The sequence below is a fragment of the Artibeus jamaicensis genome, unplaced genomic scaffold (genome assembly GCF_021234435.1).
Source record: "Artibeus jamaicensis isolate MK-2021 breed Jamaican fruit bat unplaced genomic scaffold, CSHL_Jam_final contig_497, whole genome shotgun sequence".
NCBI lineage: Eukaryota > Metazoa > Chordata > Mammalia > Chiroptera > Phyllostomidae > Artibeus > Artibeus jamaicensis.
Genome location: NW_026521863.1, coordinates 3,824,215 through 3,838,101, shown reverse-complemented (window position 1 = coordinate 3,838,101; position 13,887 = coordinate 3,824,215). Strand labels below are relative to the sequence as shown.

General features: G+C 48.2%; 1 protein-coding gene across 1 annotated transcript in view; it reads right to left on the bottom strand.

The window, feature by feature from the left end:
- Positions 1–13,887, bottom strand: part of PRKN (parkin RBR E3 ubiquitin protein ligase) — an 869,798-nt gene that overhangs the window by 674,338 nt on the left and 181,573 nt on the right. The window contains exon 2 of the mRNA XM_053668746.1: positions 6,109–6,272. Coding sequence (XP_053524721.1) covers positions 6,109–6,272 — 164 coding nt within the window. The remainder of the gene's footprint in view (positions 1–6,108; positions 6,273–13,887) is intronic.

The window sequence follows — 13,887 nt, the reverse complement described above, 5'->3', positions numbered from 1 at the left end:
CACACACACCTTTTGCGCCAGAACAACTACTGACAGAAGAATCCCTTCTTCACTCTCAAAAGTGTCCCATTTTTGTGTCATAAACTATAATGACCACATTAGCTACGGTCACAAGAAAGAAAATGAAAACAAGAGGGAAAACCCAGCAAGTGACACCTGCCCCTCATTCTACCCGCTCGGTACCCCCAGGGGCTTACGTGGCATTCGTTAGGGGGGACGCCAAGGAGCTCCTAGGCACAGTTCATTTTCTTTCACTTCTCATTGCACATTCTGTGCCAGTCCTACAGAATTTAGCGCCTGTACCCACAAAGGGGAACTCAGCAGTAGTGAGTTAATCATTGTCACCAACTGTTTTAAGATTGTATAAGAACATGTATCTAAGAATCCCAATATTCTGCCAGTTGCATAACTTAATAAAATATAATCACCGACTTGCCAAATAAATGCATACATTCCTTGTCTTTCAAATAAAACCATTACATGTAAATAATTTGCCAGCTTCTCAACACCAAAATCACTAAACTGTGATCTCATAAAAGTTACAGAAATGTCAAGTTTGCTTTTTCTAAAGTCTGCAGGTGTGCCTGAATGCATAGTTTCAGTAAAGTATATGACAAGTTGACAGAATTAAAGGGAAAATCATGAGATTATAAGTGACAATACACATATTACCATATACAGGATCACTAGTAATTATTAAGAAGATTTAGGCAGAGTTTGGGACCTGCTGGCACACTTTACCCTGTCACCTGAATTTTTATAACTAGCACATGGTAATTCTACAATCAGAAAAACACAACCTAAGTATATTCAAAGGGAAATGATGATGTTGGAAAAAATATTTCAAGGACATTTAAAAACAGCCAGTCTCCAAAATGCAGTAAAACAATGTTAACTGATGTGGAAGGTGGTTCCAGGCGCATCCGGGACATCCACACCATCCCTGTGTGACTTTTAAAGTCTCAGAATGGAGCAGGTTAGTTAGACAAATGATTGAAACAATCTGTAATGTTTCAGAAAATGAAAGGTGAATTTTTGTACAGATTTAAAAAACTTGAACTTTTTAACCGTTAAATATGGTACACCCAGCCATAGCTGGCTCTTAGTACTCAAACTTTGAAATATATATGGTGTATGTCACTAAAAGTATAGCCAATTAAATAATTTGGCTTTTCAGGGTCATCACCCTTCTTTAACATTTACAGACTAAGCTATTAAAGTCGAGATGTCTTTGGCCTTCCACGAGCAGGTCCTGTCACGTCATAAGCTCAGAAGAATGAGGGCAGTAAAGCAATGCCCTTTATACCGACTGCAGAACAGCCTGTTTTATGCTGTGATGGTCTCCAAATGTGTACATACATTTTAAACATCATAAAATTGAGGATTTCTTGAAAGAAATTTATAAATATCCATCTGGATGAATCCTTTTACAAAGCAAAAATCTGTACGTGTCATATTTTTTATATTGTAAATCTAATCCATTGTTACAGAAACCATACACGTAGGGTAACTTCCCTATGATATTAGGAAAATACAAACAGGTTTCCATGTTCTGGCTGTGACGATTAATTTGACATGTGGACTCGAGTGGATGGGTGCCCGAGCCTCGGTCAGACGGGGGCCTGAGTGTGTTTGGGAGGCTGTGTTTGGGTGGGTGGCGCTAGAATCAGGGTACTGAGCAATACGGGGACCCATCCAGTCAGTGAATGCCTCCTGGGAACACAACAAATTGCTTCTGCCCAGGGGATCCCAGTCAGGACCGGTTCTCTTTCCCCTGCCTTTGCACGTGAGCTGCAAGGTCAGCTCTCCCGGGGTCTCCAGCCTGGAGGCCCACGGAGTGGAGCCACGCCATTGCCCCTCCTGGCTCCCAGGCCTTCGGGCCCGGACTAGAGCGAAGCTGGTGGACTGCAACTCTTGGACTTGTTGGCCCTCTGCAGGTATGTGAGATGATCCCTTCTAGGTAAATCTCTCATCTGTTGAGTGTCTGTCATGACAAAGTAAGCGCTTAAGCTAAAGCCGGCCCTCTATCATCTACCTGCCTACCTGTGTGTGTATACACACAATGCATATCCATACGCATACATCTATACTGTGTGTACTACTGGTTCTGTTTCTCTGGAGAACATTGGCTACTACATACACTGGCTAATAAATGACATTAATAATACAGCTTATATGAATTCTATTCAAACAAAATCATACACACTGAAGTCTCTGTCATTTTAACAGTTAATCTAACTGCAAAGATGACCAGTTTGGGTATATACAGCCACATTAGAACCTCGTTTTCCTTGTAGAATTCTGATTAATAAATGTAGAAGGATGTGGAGGTGATTTCAGGGATTTTTGCTACGTAGTGTGTTCGATGCAGGGGTAGGAGAAGCAACTCACTATTTAATGGGCCCCGAATATCGGCTGCATGAGTTAATAAGAACTCTCTACAAAAAAAATCAAAGCATTATGAATAATATATCTGAGATTAATATTTTATATTGCATAGTTATAGGTATAAGGAACATAATAAAGAATATGCACAGAAGCATATTGATGATGAAGTAGAAAAAAGTGTAACTCTTTCCAATCTGCTTGTAATAAAGAGTTTAGCCAATACCCACTTCATGAAAATATATTTCAAAAGCAATTATAGCATGACAAACCCCTGCTGAACAATGCTGCTATCGGTTTTTCTCTTTATGACATTTGTTCAGAGGACATGTAAAGTCTTTTTAAGCCAGCTTAATTAAAGTTCCACTATTCTTAAGGTAAGTAAAACCTCTATTTGTAAGGGTCAAATATCTATTTATAAACTCCACAAAGTTCTTTTCGGTTAAAATAATAAACATACAAACACACACATACATTTTCCTCAATAAAATATGTCTCCCATCGTTGCCATGGCTTCTGAATTTACTGTGTGATCTGTGACAAAATGAGTCTTGTGCTGTGTAAGGAGACGCTGGAGTAACGTGTGATGAGGACACCAATTGTGGTGAGGAGGACGACAAACCCTAATATTTACACAGAGCAGCCGCTTTCTGCCGGCGTGCTGCAAGATTTCTTATAATGCGCAGGAATTCTTACAACACTCAACACCTGAGTACTGAGTCGGGGTGCTGACCTCTTTTCCCTCACACTGTCAAACAAAAAATGACAACAGCCAATATAACAATAGCCTTCTGGTGGGAATGAATCAAAATTATACTTAGTTTTTGCTTGGATGGGCAAAAAAATATATGTTTCTGGTGAGTCACAGGATTTTAGTAATTAAGTGTGCCGTGAGATAGAAAAGGTTGAAAATCAGTGGGAGAGTTGTGTGTCTTACTTTGTTATAAGAGCTTTACAGAAATTAACCAATTTAGTCTTCTCACTGGTTAGAAATTAACCAGTGAGACAGGTAGCATTATTATTCCTGTTTTACAAATGAGCAAACTGAAACACAGAGAGGCCACATTCTCCAAGTAGGTAAGATACATTTTAAACATCCTTTTGCCTTAAGTTGTAATATTAAAAGTCAGACACTCCCCAGATGCTTGAGTTACATTGTTACGATGTGAACTCTAGAGAGTGCCACCCACACACTAAGAAAAGAAGGTTATGCGACAGGGAAAGTGCTGGTAATACAAGGTTAAGGGAATCGGAACGCGCTCGTGCATCTCACACAGACTATGGCTGTAGACTGGCAGCCCTGCCCCGGGCCCGGGTAGCAACAGTCAGCCCAGTGCAGTCCCGCCACGCCCGGCTCTCCTTCCTCACTCATCACCATGCCCGCCCGTGTCTCACACTCCTGGACTGGAGTCCCGAAGGCCACTAGGTCACCACTGGCGTCCCCAGGTCCCCAGGGTCTTGTCTTCACCAGCCTCCATCTTCCCACCGGGTTCCTTCCCACCGACGTGGCAGAGTATCCACAGAAGAGCCAGATGCATGGATGCCACCTCTTCTGCGGTGCTGCCCCTTGCTCCCTAGGAAGGAGTCGCCCCTGGTTCCCACAATGACCCACAGTGTTGACCTCTATGGGGGCATCCTTAACAAGGACCCCACAGAGTTGCAGGAGCTCGTGAGAACTCTTTACAGTGAAAAAACGCCAATCCTGGTGAATGACACGGGCCCAGAGTGAGCCCCTGGGCTCCTCGACCGCCTGCCTGCGGGACAGGCCCAGGCAGCTCTCCAACGGGCACAGCCTCACCACGTGCAGAGGTTCCTCACCCGCCGAGGCCACAGGGGTCTGACTCCCATCCCTCCACACACAGGAAACCCCAATGCCAACTCAGCTAAGACCCTGTAAGTGCAGCTCCAACCCGCTTCCCCCCAACATCTCCAACATCTCCAACATCTTCAGGGCCTGGGAGAACGGGGCCCAGGCTTCCCCCAGCCTGTGGCACACTCGCTCTCCAGCTTTGGGTTGCTACTCAAGCTTGGATTCTGCCAGGAGCCCTTGGGTAGGGGGGCCTTGCACTGAGACCAGCTTTCTCCGCCACCGAGACCCCCTGACACTCGTGTTTCCACACTCACGGGGCAGTAAGACATCGTGCACTCGTGGTTTGCTGTTGGGTTACACCAGGGAGACGGCTGATAACTTTGTCCTGTGCCACACTGTTCAGCCCCGTGCTTCTGTGATAAAATCCTACTTCAAGGGCTGTCTCCACAGAAGTACTGTGGGTTCCGCCCATCTTTGGGACCGTCCTCTGGGAGTGTTTATGAAGCATTTGTCAGAATATACAGCCTAAATCAACATATACTTTACACGCATATGGTAATAAAAATTAGTCATCTGTCGCAATTAGTCTAACCTCTCGGCTCAAACGGGAGAGGCGCAGAGCTTGTAGGACCTGAAAGTCCAAGCCTTCCCGTAGCATAAAACGCTTCCATTCCAGAAGCCGCTTTAAAATTGGTTATTTGTGAAGGAAACATTCTTGGATTTCGAGGTTGGCAGGTACAGTAAAAGCTTTTTAGTTCACGGAAATAAAAAATCAAAACACTTTTGAGCACAGGCACTTCCCTTATAAAAAGCCATCGCCCACCAGCTGAGCACAGCAGTTGGGACCTGAAGGGCAAGTGCCTCCCGGTCTGTCTGTCCGGCTGCGTTTCCGTGAGCAGCTAACACCCTGGGAGGGGGGGCGGCACACAGGGATGGCAGTGCCAGGAGGGACACCACAGCCGGACACGCAGCCTCCGTGCACAGCAGCCCCCACACAGCGCCCCCTGGGGGTCGGTCCAGGCTGAGAGAGGCGCCAGGTGGCTGCTGGTCCTCATGCAACCTGCCCCACCACCAGCCAGCACTCCGTCCCTCCCGCTTTCACCAAGAATCACCTCGGTCCCCGTGGAACGGCATTTGCTGGCTTCCACTTAGAGGGGCCAGCGCGGTTCGTTAGTCCCCTGGCGGGGTCTCCCCTTATTCCTACAGAATGCACTGTTCCGAGTGACACCCTTGACGGACAAGAGAAGACACCCACCTCCCCCTCGCCAGCGTCACAGGGGCGTGTTCTAGGGAACATCGTGCCCAAGCTGGAGAACTTAACCACCAAGGTGGACTTGTGCTGGGCGGCACCACCAGCTTCAGGGCGAGGGCGGGGCGGGAACCCCACTCTCACCGTGCTGTGCATGGGGCCCTGAGCCCCCTGCCTCCTCTGCCAGTTGCAGGCGTCCCACTGGCCTCCAGGGGTCACACTTGGGTCACAAATCCCTCCCCACACAGCGCGCGAGCAGCCTGATTTGGGACAATTTATTCGAATCCTTCCTCATTAAGATTCACAGGGAATAAGTAAGGTAGAAATTGAACGGACACCGAAACTGCGCCTCGCTGCTCCTGGAGTCAGTAAACATTTATTCACTGAGCCCGGTGTGTGTGTTCTTGCCTGCGCTCACTCACTCAGGGCTGTTCTTCCAACCCTTCCTGCTTGCTGTTTCAATGCATAATTAAGAAGGTCAGAATTAATGAAGCGGTGTGGAGTAAAGTTCAAGAAATCCCCAGGCACTACTTATTCTATTAGATCTCAGGCAGGAATGTCAGCTTGCCTGGTGCGCAGCGTGAGCGATGAGGCCTGGGAGCATCCCAGGGACGACCTGCCCACCAGGCTGCATCCCAGGGACCGGCCGCCCAGGGAGACTCACCTGCACCACCGAGTCGTTGCCCAGCTCCTTCCCCGCGAAAATCACCCGCAGCTGGTCAGCTGGAACTCCCTGTCGCTTAGCAACCGCCTCCTTGAGCTGGAAGATGCTGGTGGTAGGCTCGACCTCCACTGGGAAACCGTGGCTGGAGTTGAACCTCACAAACACTGACGGAGACGAATGGGAGGGAGAAAAAAGTGAGCGTTACTCGGGGCACCTACGTGGAAACGGCAACATTTCTGAACGACCTACCGGCCCTGCCCCACCTTCCAGGAACTGCATACGCTTTCTTTCATTTACAACGTAATGCTTCGGAGTAACGGGGAGAAAAATGGAGTTTCCCATGTTCTATTTGGTCAGCGACCCGAGAACCAAATCGCACGGTCCCTGTGACAGCTGTCCTGGGAAAGGGGAGGCAAGCGGCATGCTTGCAGGACCTGGACGGAAGGGTCCCCGTGTTTGTGGAGGCGTGGCCTGAGACAGTGCAAACGCCCCTTCCTCCAGGGCCCCTCTGAGTCAAACTCAGGCACTCGGGGCCCAAGAAATCTGCACTGGCCGTAGGCGCACTCTGTGACTTTACACAAAATGACGGACACGGAAATGACTCCTCCTGTAAACTGACCAGTATAACAAGAGTGAAGTTGCCAGGGCCTCTCATTCACGCGAACACAAGATGAAGTTACTCAAGGGTCTGCTTCCAGCCACTGACAGACCAGCGTGAAGGCCAGCGCACCTGGCCACGGCCCGAAGGCTCCGCTGGGCCCTTTGGAAGTACCCATTCATCTTTTCTTCCGAAACCAGTAACACCGCTTCCCTCACTGGGGCTTCTCCCCTTCCCCTCTGCGCCCGCTGGGACCCCTGTCCTCCTCACGCCCCTTCTCACTGCCAGGGGCCCTGCCACGTGTCCAGGGGCCTCACGCCCCCTCTGGGGATGTTTTCCAGGTGTTTCCAGGTGTTTGCAGGCCTCCCACGGAAGTCCTGGCCCCCTCTCTCTTCACTTCCCACAAGTCCCAACTGCTCTGCCACGTGGAGCAGAGCTCCGGCCGTTCTCACAGTCTCTCCCCGTCTGCAGGGCACAGGCCTCCAGGCCCTGCTCGCCCGGCACAAGCCTCCATCCCAGCCGTTTCCCACTCATCCCCACACGCCCCTCCTGTGCTGCGTGTTCCCACTTCTGATGTGACCACGGCTGTGCCTTGCACACGCGGCGTCTGTGTGCCCTGGTGATCTGAGAAGGCCAGTGTAATAACACTTTTTCATCATGTCATACAATTTATTCAGATTTATTGACCATTAAGGGATACAAAAAATGGATAGTTTTGGAAGAAACAAATGTTCCATACTCCAGAACATTTAAGCTTTACCAGGGCAAGAATGTTCACCCATTTTGTTTAATAACGTCTCCCCAACATCTCCCATGTGGGGAGAGCACAGGGAACATTTTTATTGAATTTATTGGGATGACATTGGTTAAATACAATTACATGGGGTTCAGGGGTACAGCGCTGTAACTCATCATCTGTACGTTGTGCTGTGTGCTCAGCACCCAGGTGGAGTCTCCGTCCTCCCCCGCCCCGCCCACCCCCCATGTAGTGGAACAGTAAGAGGAGGCCTAGTCCCAGAGGACAGTGGTCACTTTCCAAGCACATCAGCTATGTTGTGACGGAATCAGAGTTCAAGTTCAGTTCCATCGAACTCTGAAACCCTGTCTGGTTTCTGCTGCAATGCGTTGCCTAAAATATGCTCCGAAGTCCGTGTTCCTTTTCCTTACAATAAGAAGAGGCTTTATAATGGGATCTAGGTACTCCCCACGCAGGTGAGGGGTAGAAAACAGGGGAAAAAAAAAGCAAGCTCAGAGAGGAGCGGAGAGCAAGGGACAGGGAACAATGGCTGTAGGACAGAGTGAGATAAAAACGGCACCGAGATGAGAGCAGGGCAACACCACAGACCAGAGCCTGGCGCATTTTAGCAGCAGGGACAGTACTAGAAAAAATAAGGATGGGAAGGGACAAAAGTTCCAAATAGAGAAAATGGATGAAAAAAACTACAGAGGAAAAGGTGCTTCTGAGGCACTTTGAAGTCGATGTCATGCCACCCCTTTGAAGGCAGAGGAGAGAGAATGTGGGGGAGCCCTGGAGGTCTCCCCGCACACCCGAGCCCCGGAGACGGCCAGTGCATCCGGGGAGCTGGGACCCAGGACCGTGAGGGGCGCTGGGGGTGAAGCCATCTCAGCTTCTTAGCTCCGTGTGAGAACATATGCTAAAATCTGCTTCTATAACCTCCACAGATGTGGAGATCCTGGAAACTCACGCGCTGCTGCGAATGTAACCCGGTGCAGCCTCTTGGGGGACAGCCCCTCCCACAGTGAAACACAGAGTCACCACGGGCCCCCCGCCCTTCGACTCCTCTGTGTCCACTCGCGAGAAGCGAAGACAGACGTCGAGGAGAGGTGGCGGGCGAATGTTCATGTCAGCAACATCCCTGACAGCTGAAAGGTGGGGGCCTGCGTGGGATCTCCACGCCGTGAGATAGCGCGTGGTGATCAGAAAGGATGAAAGCCGACTCACACTTCAGTGGGAATGAAACTTAAGTGAGGAAGGCCAGGCGTGGCAGATCACATGTTGTATGACTCCGTTTACACTGAGTGTGCAGAAGAGTCCCATGCACGCACACAGAAAGGACAAGGGGGGACCCAAAACCCCGAAATTTATGTACAAAAAACTGTGTGTTTATTCTCACGTTTAAACTTCAGTCACCTTCAAAGTCCTCTCTATCTGATGCAGTGCGTCTGTCTGTCTACACACTTTTTCCCCTGCTCGGTTTCCGAACTTGTCCGCTTTGATGCCCTTCGGGGCTTCTGCCATTTTCTGTGTCACCTCTTCCACATGGGCAACACATTTCCCTTTGAGGACTTTCTTCATCCAGAGAAACAAAAAGAAAGTCACTTGGGTGAGATCAGGTGAATAAAGAGGATGGGGCATGGAGGTCATGCCATTTTGGTCAAAAACTGCTAAAGACTCAGCGCGGTGTGGGCAGGTGCACTCATCAATCACCTGTCATGAAAGGGGGGCAAAGGCACTGAGTCTTCAAAAACATTCACTGAGGCCGAACACAGCCTCTCACAACAACGCCAGCTGGTACATTAAGACAGGTGGGTCCCCAGAACATTCACTTAGTGGGGGAAGCCTGTACCACAGGGGCCCACCTCCAGAGGATAATTCCATTTTGGGGGAGCCTGCCCTCATACGTTAGCAGTTGACTAGGGTGGCAGTCCAGTGTGTTTGAAGGGAAAAGGGAGTTTCTGCTAAAGGGCAGAGGATTTCTTTTTGGAGTGATGAAATCTTCTAAAATTCATTGTGATGATGGATGAACAACTGTGAATATAGTAAAAGTCATTGAATTTTACACTTTATATAGGTGAATTGTACAGTGTGTGAGTTACACCTCAGGAAAGCTGCCTCCTCCCAAGGACCCCTCCCCAAATCTCGGTATATCTGTCACTTACTAAAGTACTTGGCAAAAACACAGTCATTAAGTAATTCCGGAATAAGCAAATGAATGTGTGTTCATTTCACATTAAATGGTTTTCTTACAAAATTTGTACACATCACCTTTTGCATTTTTAGATGTTTCTTTTTGTAATGTAGTCAAATTTTGTTTTGAAACACCATTAGTTGCTGGACCTAAAAGAGCTGTGAGGACCTGGAATAGTGCTAATGGTACTTTTTAAAAAACGAGACATCTATTTCGGCTTTCAACATAGAAGATCTAATTTGCTCCAATTACTCTCACTGCTCTAATTTCCATATGCTTTCAAGTGCGAGTAAGATTTAGACCAAATTGCCGGTGACGTTAAAATTCATTCATTCATACTTTCAACAAATATTTACTGAGCACGGAACCATGTGCTAGGCGCATTGAGAGACACCGAACACGGCGGTGCGATCTGCGTTTTACTCGGTTTTGTGCCACGTGCTGTAGACTGACTGAGTGCTGTGAGGACAGGAGGGAGGGGTGTCCAAGGGCCGCAGGGGTTCAAAGTGTTTCAGAGAAAAGGGCAAATCGATGGCAGGTGCAGAAAACCAGGAAAGAATGTCCAGATGGAGTTCTTTTTTAATTGCTACAAACAGAAGTCCGAGTTTACTAGCCCCTCTTTCGGGAAAAGACCTCGCTGTGTTCGCTGGCCATGGGGACGGCAGTGCTGCATGACGGGCGTGTCTGCAGCGGCCACTCGACAACAGCGAGGGTCTCGGAGAATTCCGAATCCCCTGAAGGTGCTCCTGGAAACCTCTACCAGGCTAGGTTTTCTACTGCAGAAAAGGACAAAGTAAACAACTCGTCTTTCAATATTCTGACAACATGATAACCACAGAAAAATATCCTGGGTCTCACACATTTCAAAAGAAAAATGTCAACACATCTACCTGTCTATTTTCTGAATAGTATGATACTCTACGATATTCTAAGAATTGTTTTGTGACTGTGAGCTGCACGTCGGAGGCCAAGGCTTGGTTTGCAGATGTGGTGCTGCCACGTGCTGCTGAGTTGGCGTGACCCCTGGAGACCCTGTGAGTGAGTGACGTGTCCGCAGTGTCGCGTCATCGGCAGCCCTGCTCAGCTCCTGGGGACTCAGGCCTGAGGCCTCTTTCCTGGAGTCCGCCTGCTTCACACGCCGTCCCCCCCTTGCCCCGCTGCCTTCAGCTCTTCCCTGCGTTCTTGTCTTTTCCAGCGAGTCCCACCCTCTCACCACGGGCCCAAAGGAGGGCAGCTTCGGTTTCCTCTTCTTTGCCTCCTACAGTGAGTGTTCCAGGCTTAATTAGCTGCAGGGCCCACGGGCCTGCCTTTCTGGAGGCACAGGGCGTCTGCACAGTGCCCCTGCAGCACGGACTTCACCTGCTTCGATGTTTCCCTCTCGGCCTTCTTCACTGCCCAACACACGCAGCCGCACCAAGTGACTGCGGACAGGAGGGTGCAGACGGTTTCAGCCTTGGTCTCCAATGACACACCTTTGCTCTTCGGTGATTCTTCCTCATTCTTCCTTCCACTGCTGCTCTGCTGAGTCTCAGCCTTCCCTTGATTTCTTGGCTGCAGCCTGCATTTGAACGGGTGACCAAACCAAGGTCACTAGCTCTAACGACCTCAGTGTCTTCGCTGTTTCAAGTTGTGCATTTCTTTGGCAGTCAGGGCGTTGGTCTTCTTGATGTTCAAATGCAGTCCTGCTTTGACGCTTCCTTCTTTCACTGTCAAGGGCTCTCCGAGCCTGTCCTAGGAGATGCTGATCTCTCTGTCGCCTCACTAAACACACTGAGAAAATCAAGAGACCACTCTGACAGCCAGGTGGCCTCATGGCTGTTGGTGAATTCAGGACGGGCAGTGGTTCACACCGGCCACGGTCCTCCATCCAGGTACCATCTCCAGATTCCGCACCCCTCACCCCAACTGAGAGGCCGCCTGCCCCCAAATGCCCAGCCCTTGTGAGAGTCTTTTGCAAATGCTATTCTATCATCTGTTCTTTGAATAGTCAGCTGCTATCACTGATGTCACTTCTACAAATACAGCAAAGAAAACCTGGGGCAGGGGGTTGTCAGAGCGTCTGTGCCCACGCTTTCCGGGAAGCCCGAGCAGTGGGCTGGCCCATCCTGCAAGGCCTCCTTCTCTGGCACCATGAAACGATCACCAGCTACTTGTTGCTGTCTACAGAATTATCCTTTATTTTCCCTTGTGTTAGATCCCCAAACGGTTTACAGACTGCCTACCGGACAGATTTCAAGCCTGACCAACTTTTCCTAGGGAAGGTTCATGTGCCGTGAGAGAAATTCTTCACCTGTCTTTGAAAGAAGCTTCCAGAAATTTTACAGTGCTTTTCATTATTTACATATATTCACATAATTAATGTGCAGAGACCTCTTTCATTTGGAATTGGGCAGACTGAACTCTTCTTGAGACATATAATTCATATAACATGAAATTCACTCTAAGTATACACCTGCCTCCCAGGACATTCAACGAGTTGTGAACCACTCCGGCTGTTCATCATTATCTAGTTCCCAAATATTCTTATCTCCCCCCAAAACCCCTTACCCATGAGCAGACCCCACCCCACCACGAGCCCCTGGCAACTAGGAATCCATCTCCTGTCTCTACAGATCTGCCTTTTATAGACATTTCCTATACATAGATTCCTGTAACATGTGGCCTTCTGGGTCTGGCTTCTCTCACTCTGCACAGTTTTCAAGGTGCATCTACCCTGCAGCAGGTGTCAGTACTTCACTCCCGTTTGTGCCTAATGACCTCACCTTCTATCTGTGATCTGACAGGCCCGTGGGGCGCTTCCGCTCTCTCAGCTATTATAAGCAATGCTGCAGAGAACATCTGCAAACAAGTTTTCACGTGACATGTTTTCATTTTTCTGAAAACATACCAGCAGGACCCTATGGCATCTCTACATTGACCTTTTGAGGACCTGTCAAAACTTGATCATTAAAATCACGCAAAAGTGATAGTTTCATGCCATATTGAGAAGGCAGGGCTTTGTCAAACTAGAACTATCGAGTCAATGCATTTCCTCCCCATGATGCAGCCTCATGTTTTAAATAAGCATCCGAGCACCTCTGGCAAAATTTGGGCTGAACAACAGCCAACAGTCTTCCCTGTCGGGTTAGTAATGATAAATCTCAGGAGAATGGTCTCGTGGTCATAAGTCTCCATTATTTCTCTGCCCCTCTTTATAGCAATTAAAAAAAACCCTTCCATCTGGACATTCTTTCCTGGTTTTCTGCACCTGCCATCAATTTCTCCTTTTCTCTGAAACACTTTGAAGTCCTGTGGCCCTTGGGCATCCCCTCCCTCCTGTCCTCACAGCACTCAGTCAGTCTACAGCACGTGGCGCAAAACCAAGTAAAACTCAGATCGCACTGCCATGTTTTGGCATCTCTCTACTGCTTGTGGTCTGTGTTTGCAACTAGTTCCAATGTTAAACTTCACATTTCCCCTTGTTTTAATCAACATAATTGACATATAACATTGAATTAGTTTTAGGTGTACAACAAAAACCACATTTCATACATGTATATGTTGCAAGATGATGACTGAAATAAGTTTAGCAACCACACTAGGAGCAGTTGAAGACATGCACTCTCGACCACGTTCAAATAGACAATGTGGCATCACTAACTCTGGCCCCGCCCTGCACACTGCATCCCCAGAACCCACTCATCTACAACTGGGAGTCTGCACCTTGGACCACCTTCATTTCTGCTTTTAACCATAAATCTAAGTTTCTATTTGAAAAATACATTTTAAAAATTATTACACTATGAAAAGCCAAATGGAAAATGACACTAAAGACACTAAAGGCAAAATTATAGGCACTCAAGAATAGAGTGAAAGCACAGTGTTTGCGGTTGCACAGTGCAGAATGAAACTGCACTGGCATTAAAATTACTCAATTTGCTGATCACAGCAAAAAAATCCATTCACTACATGAAATAAAAGTTCTATAATGCTGCATGTCTGTGTTAAGAAAACCCGAACAGGAGGCTGTTCTGACTCAGCGAAGTTGGGTGTTCTGCTCTGGCATGATCACGTGGGTTTGCCAGAGACTTTCCCAGGTACACAAGGTCAAAAACCCTGTAAGTCATGCCTTTATTATTTTTTTTTAGATTTTTTAAAATATATTTTATTGATTATGCTATCACAGTTGTCCTATTTCTCCCTTCACTCCCCTCCACCCTGCACACCCTCTCCCACCCACATTTCCCCCTTTAGTTCATGTCCATGTGTCAC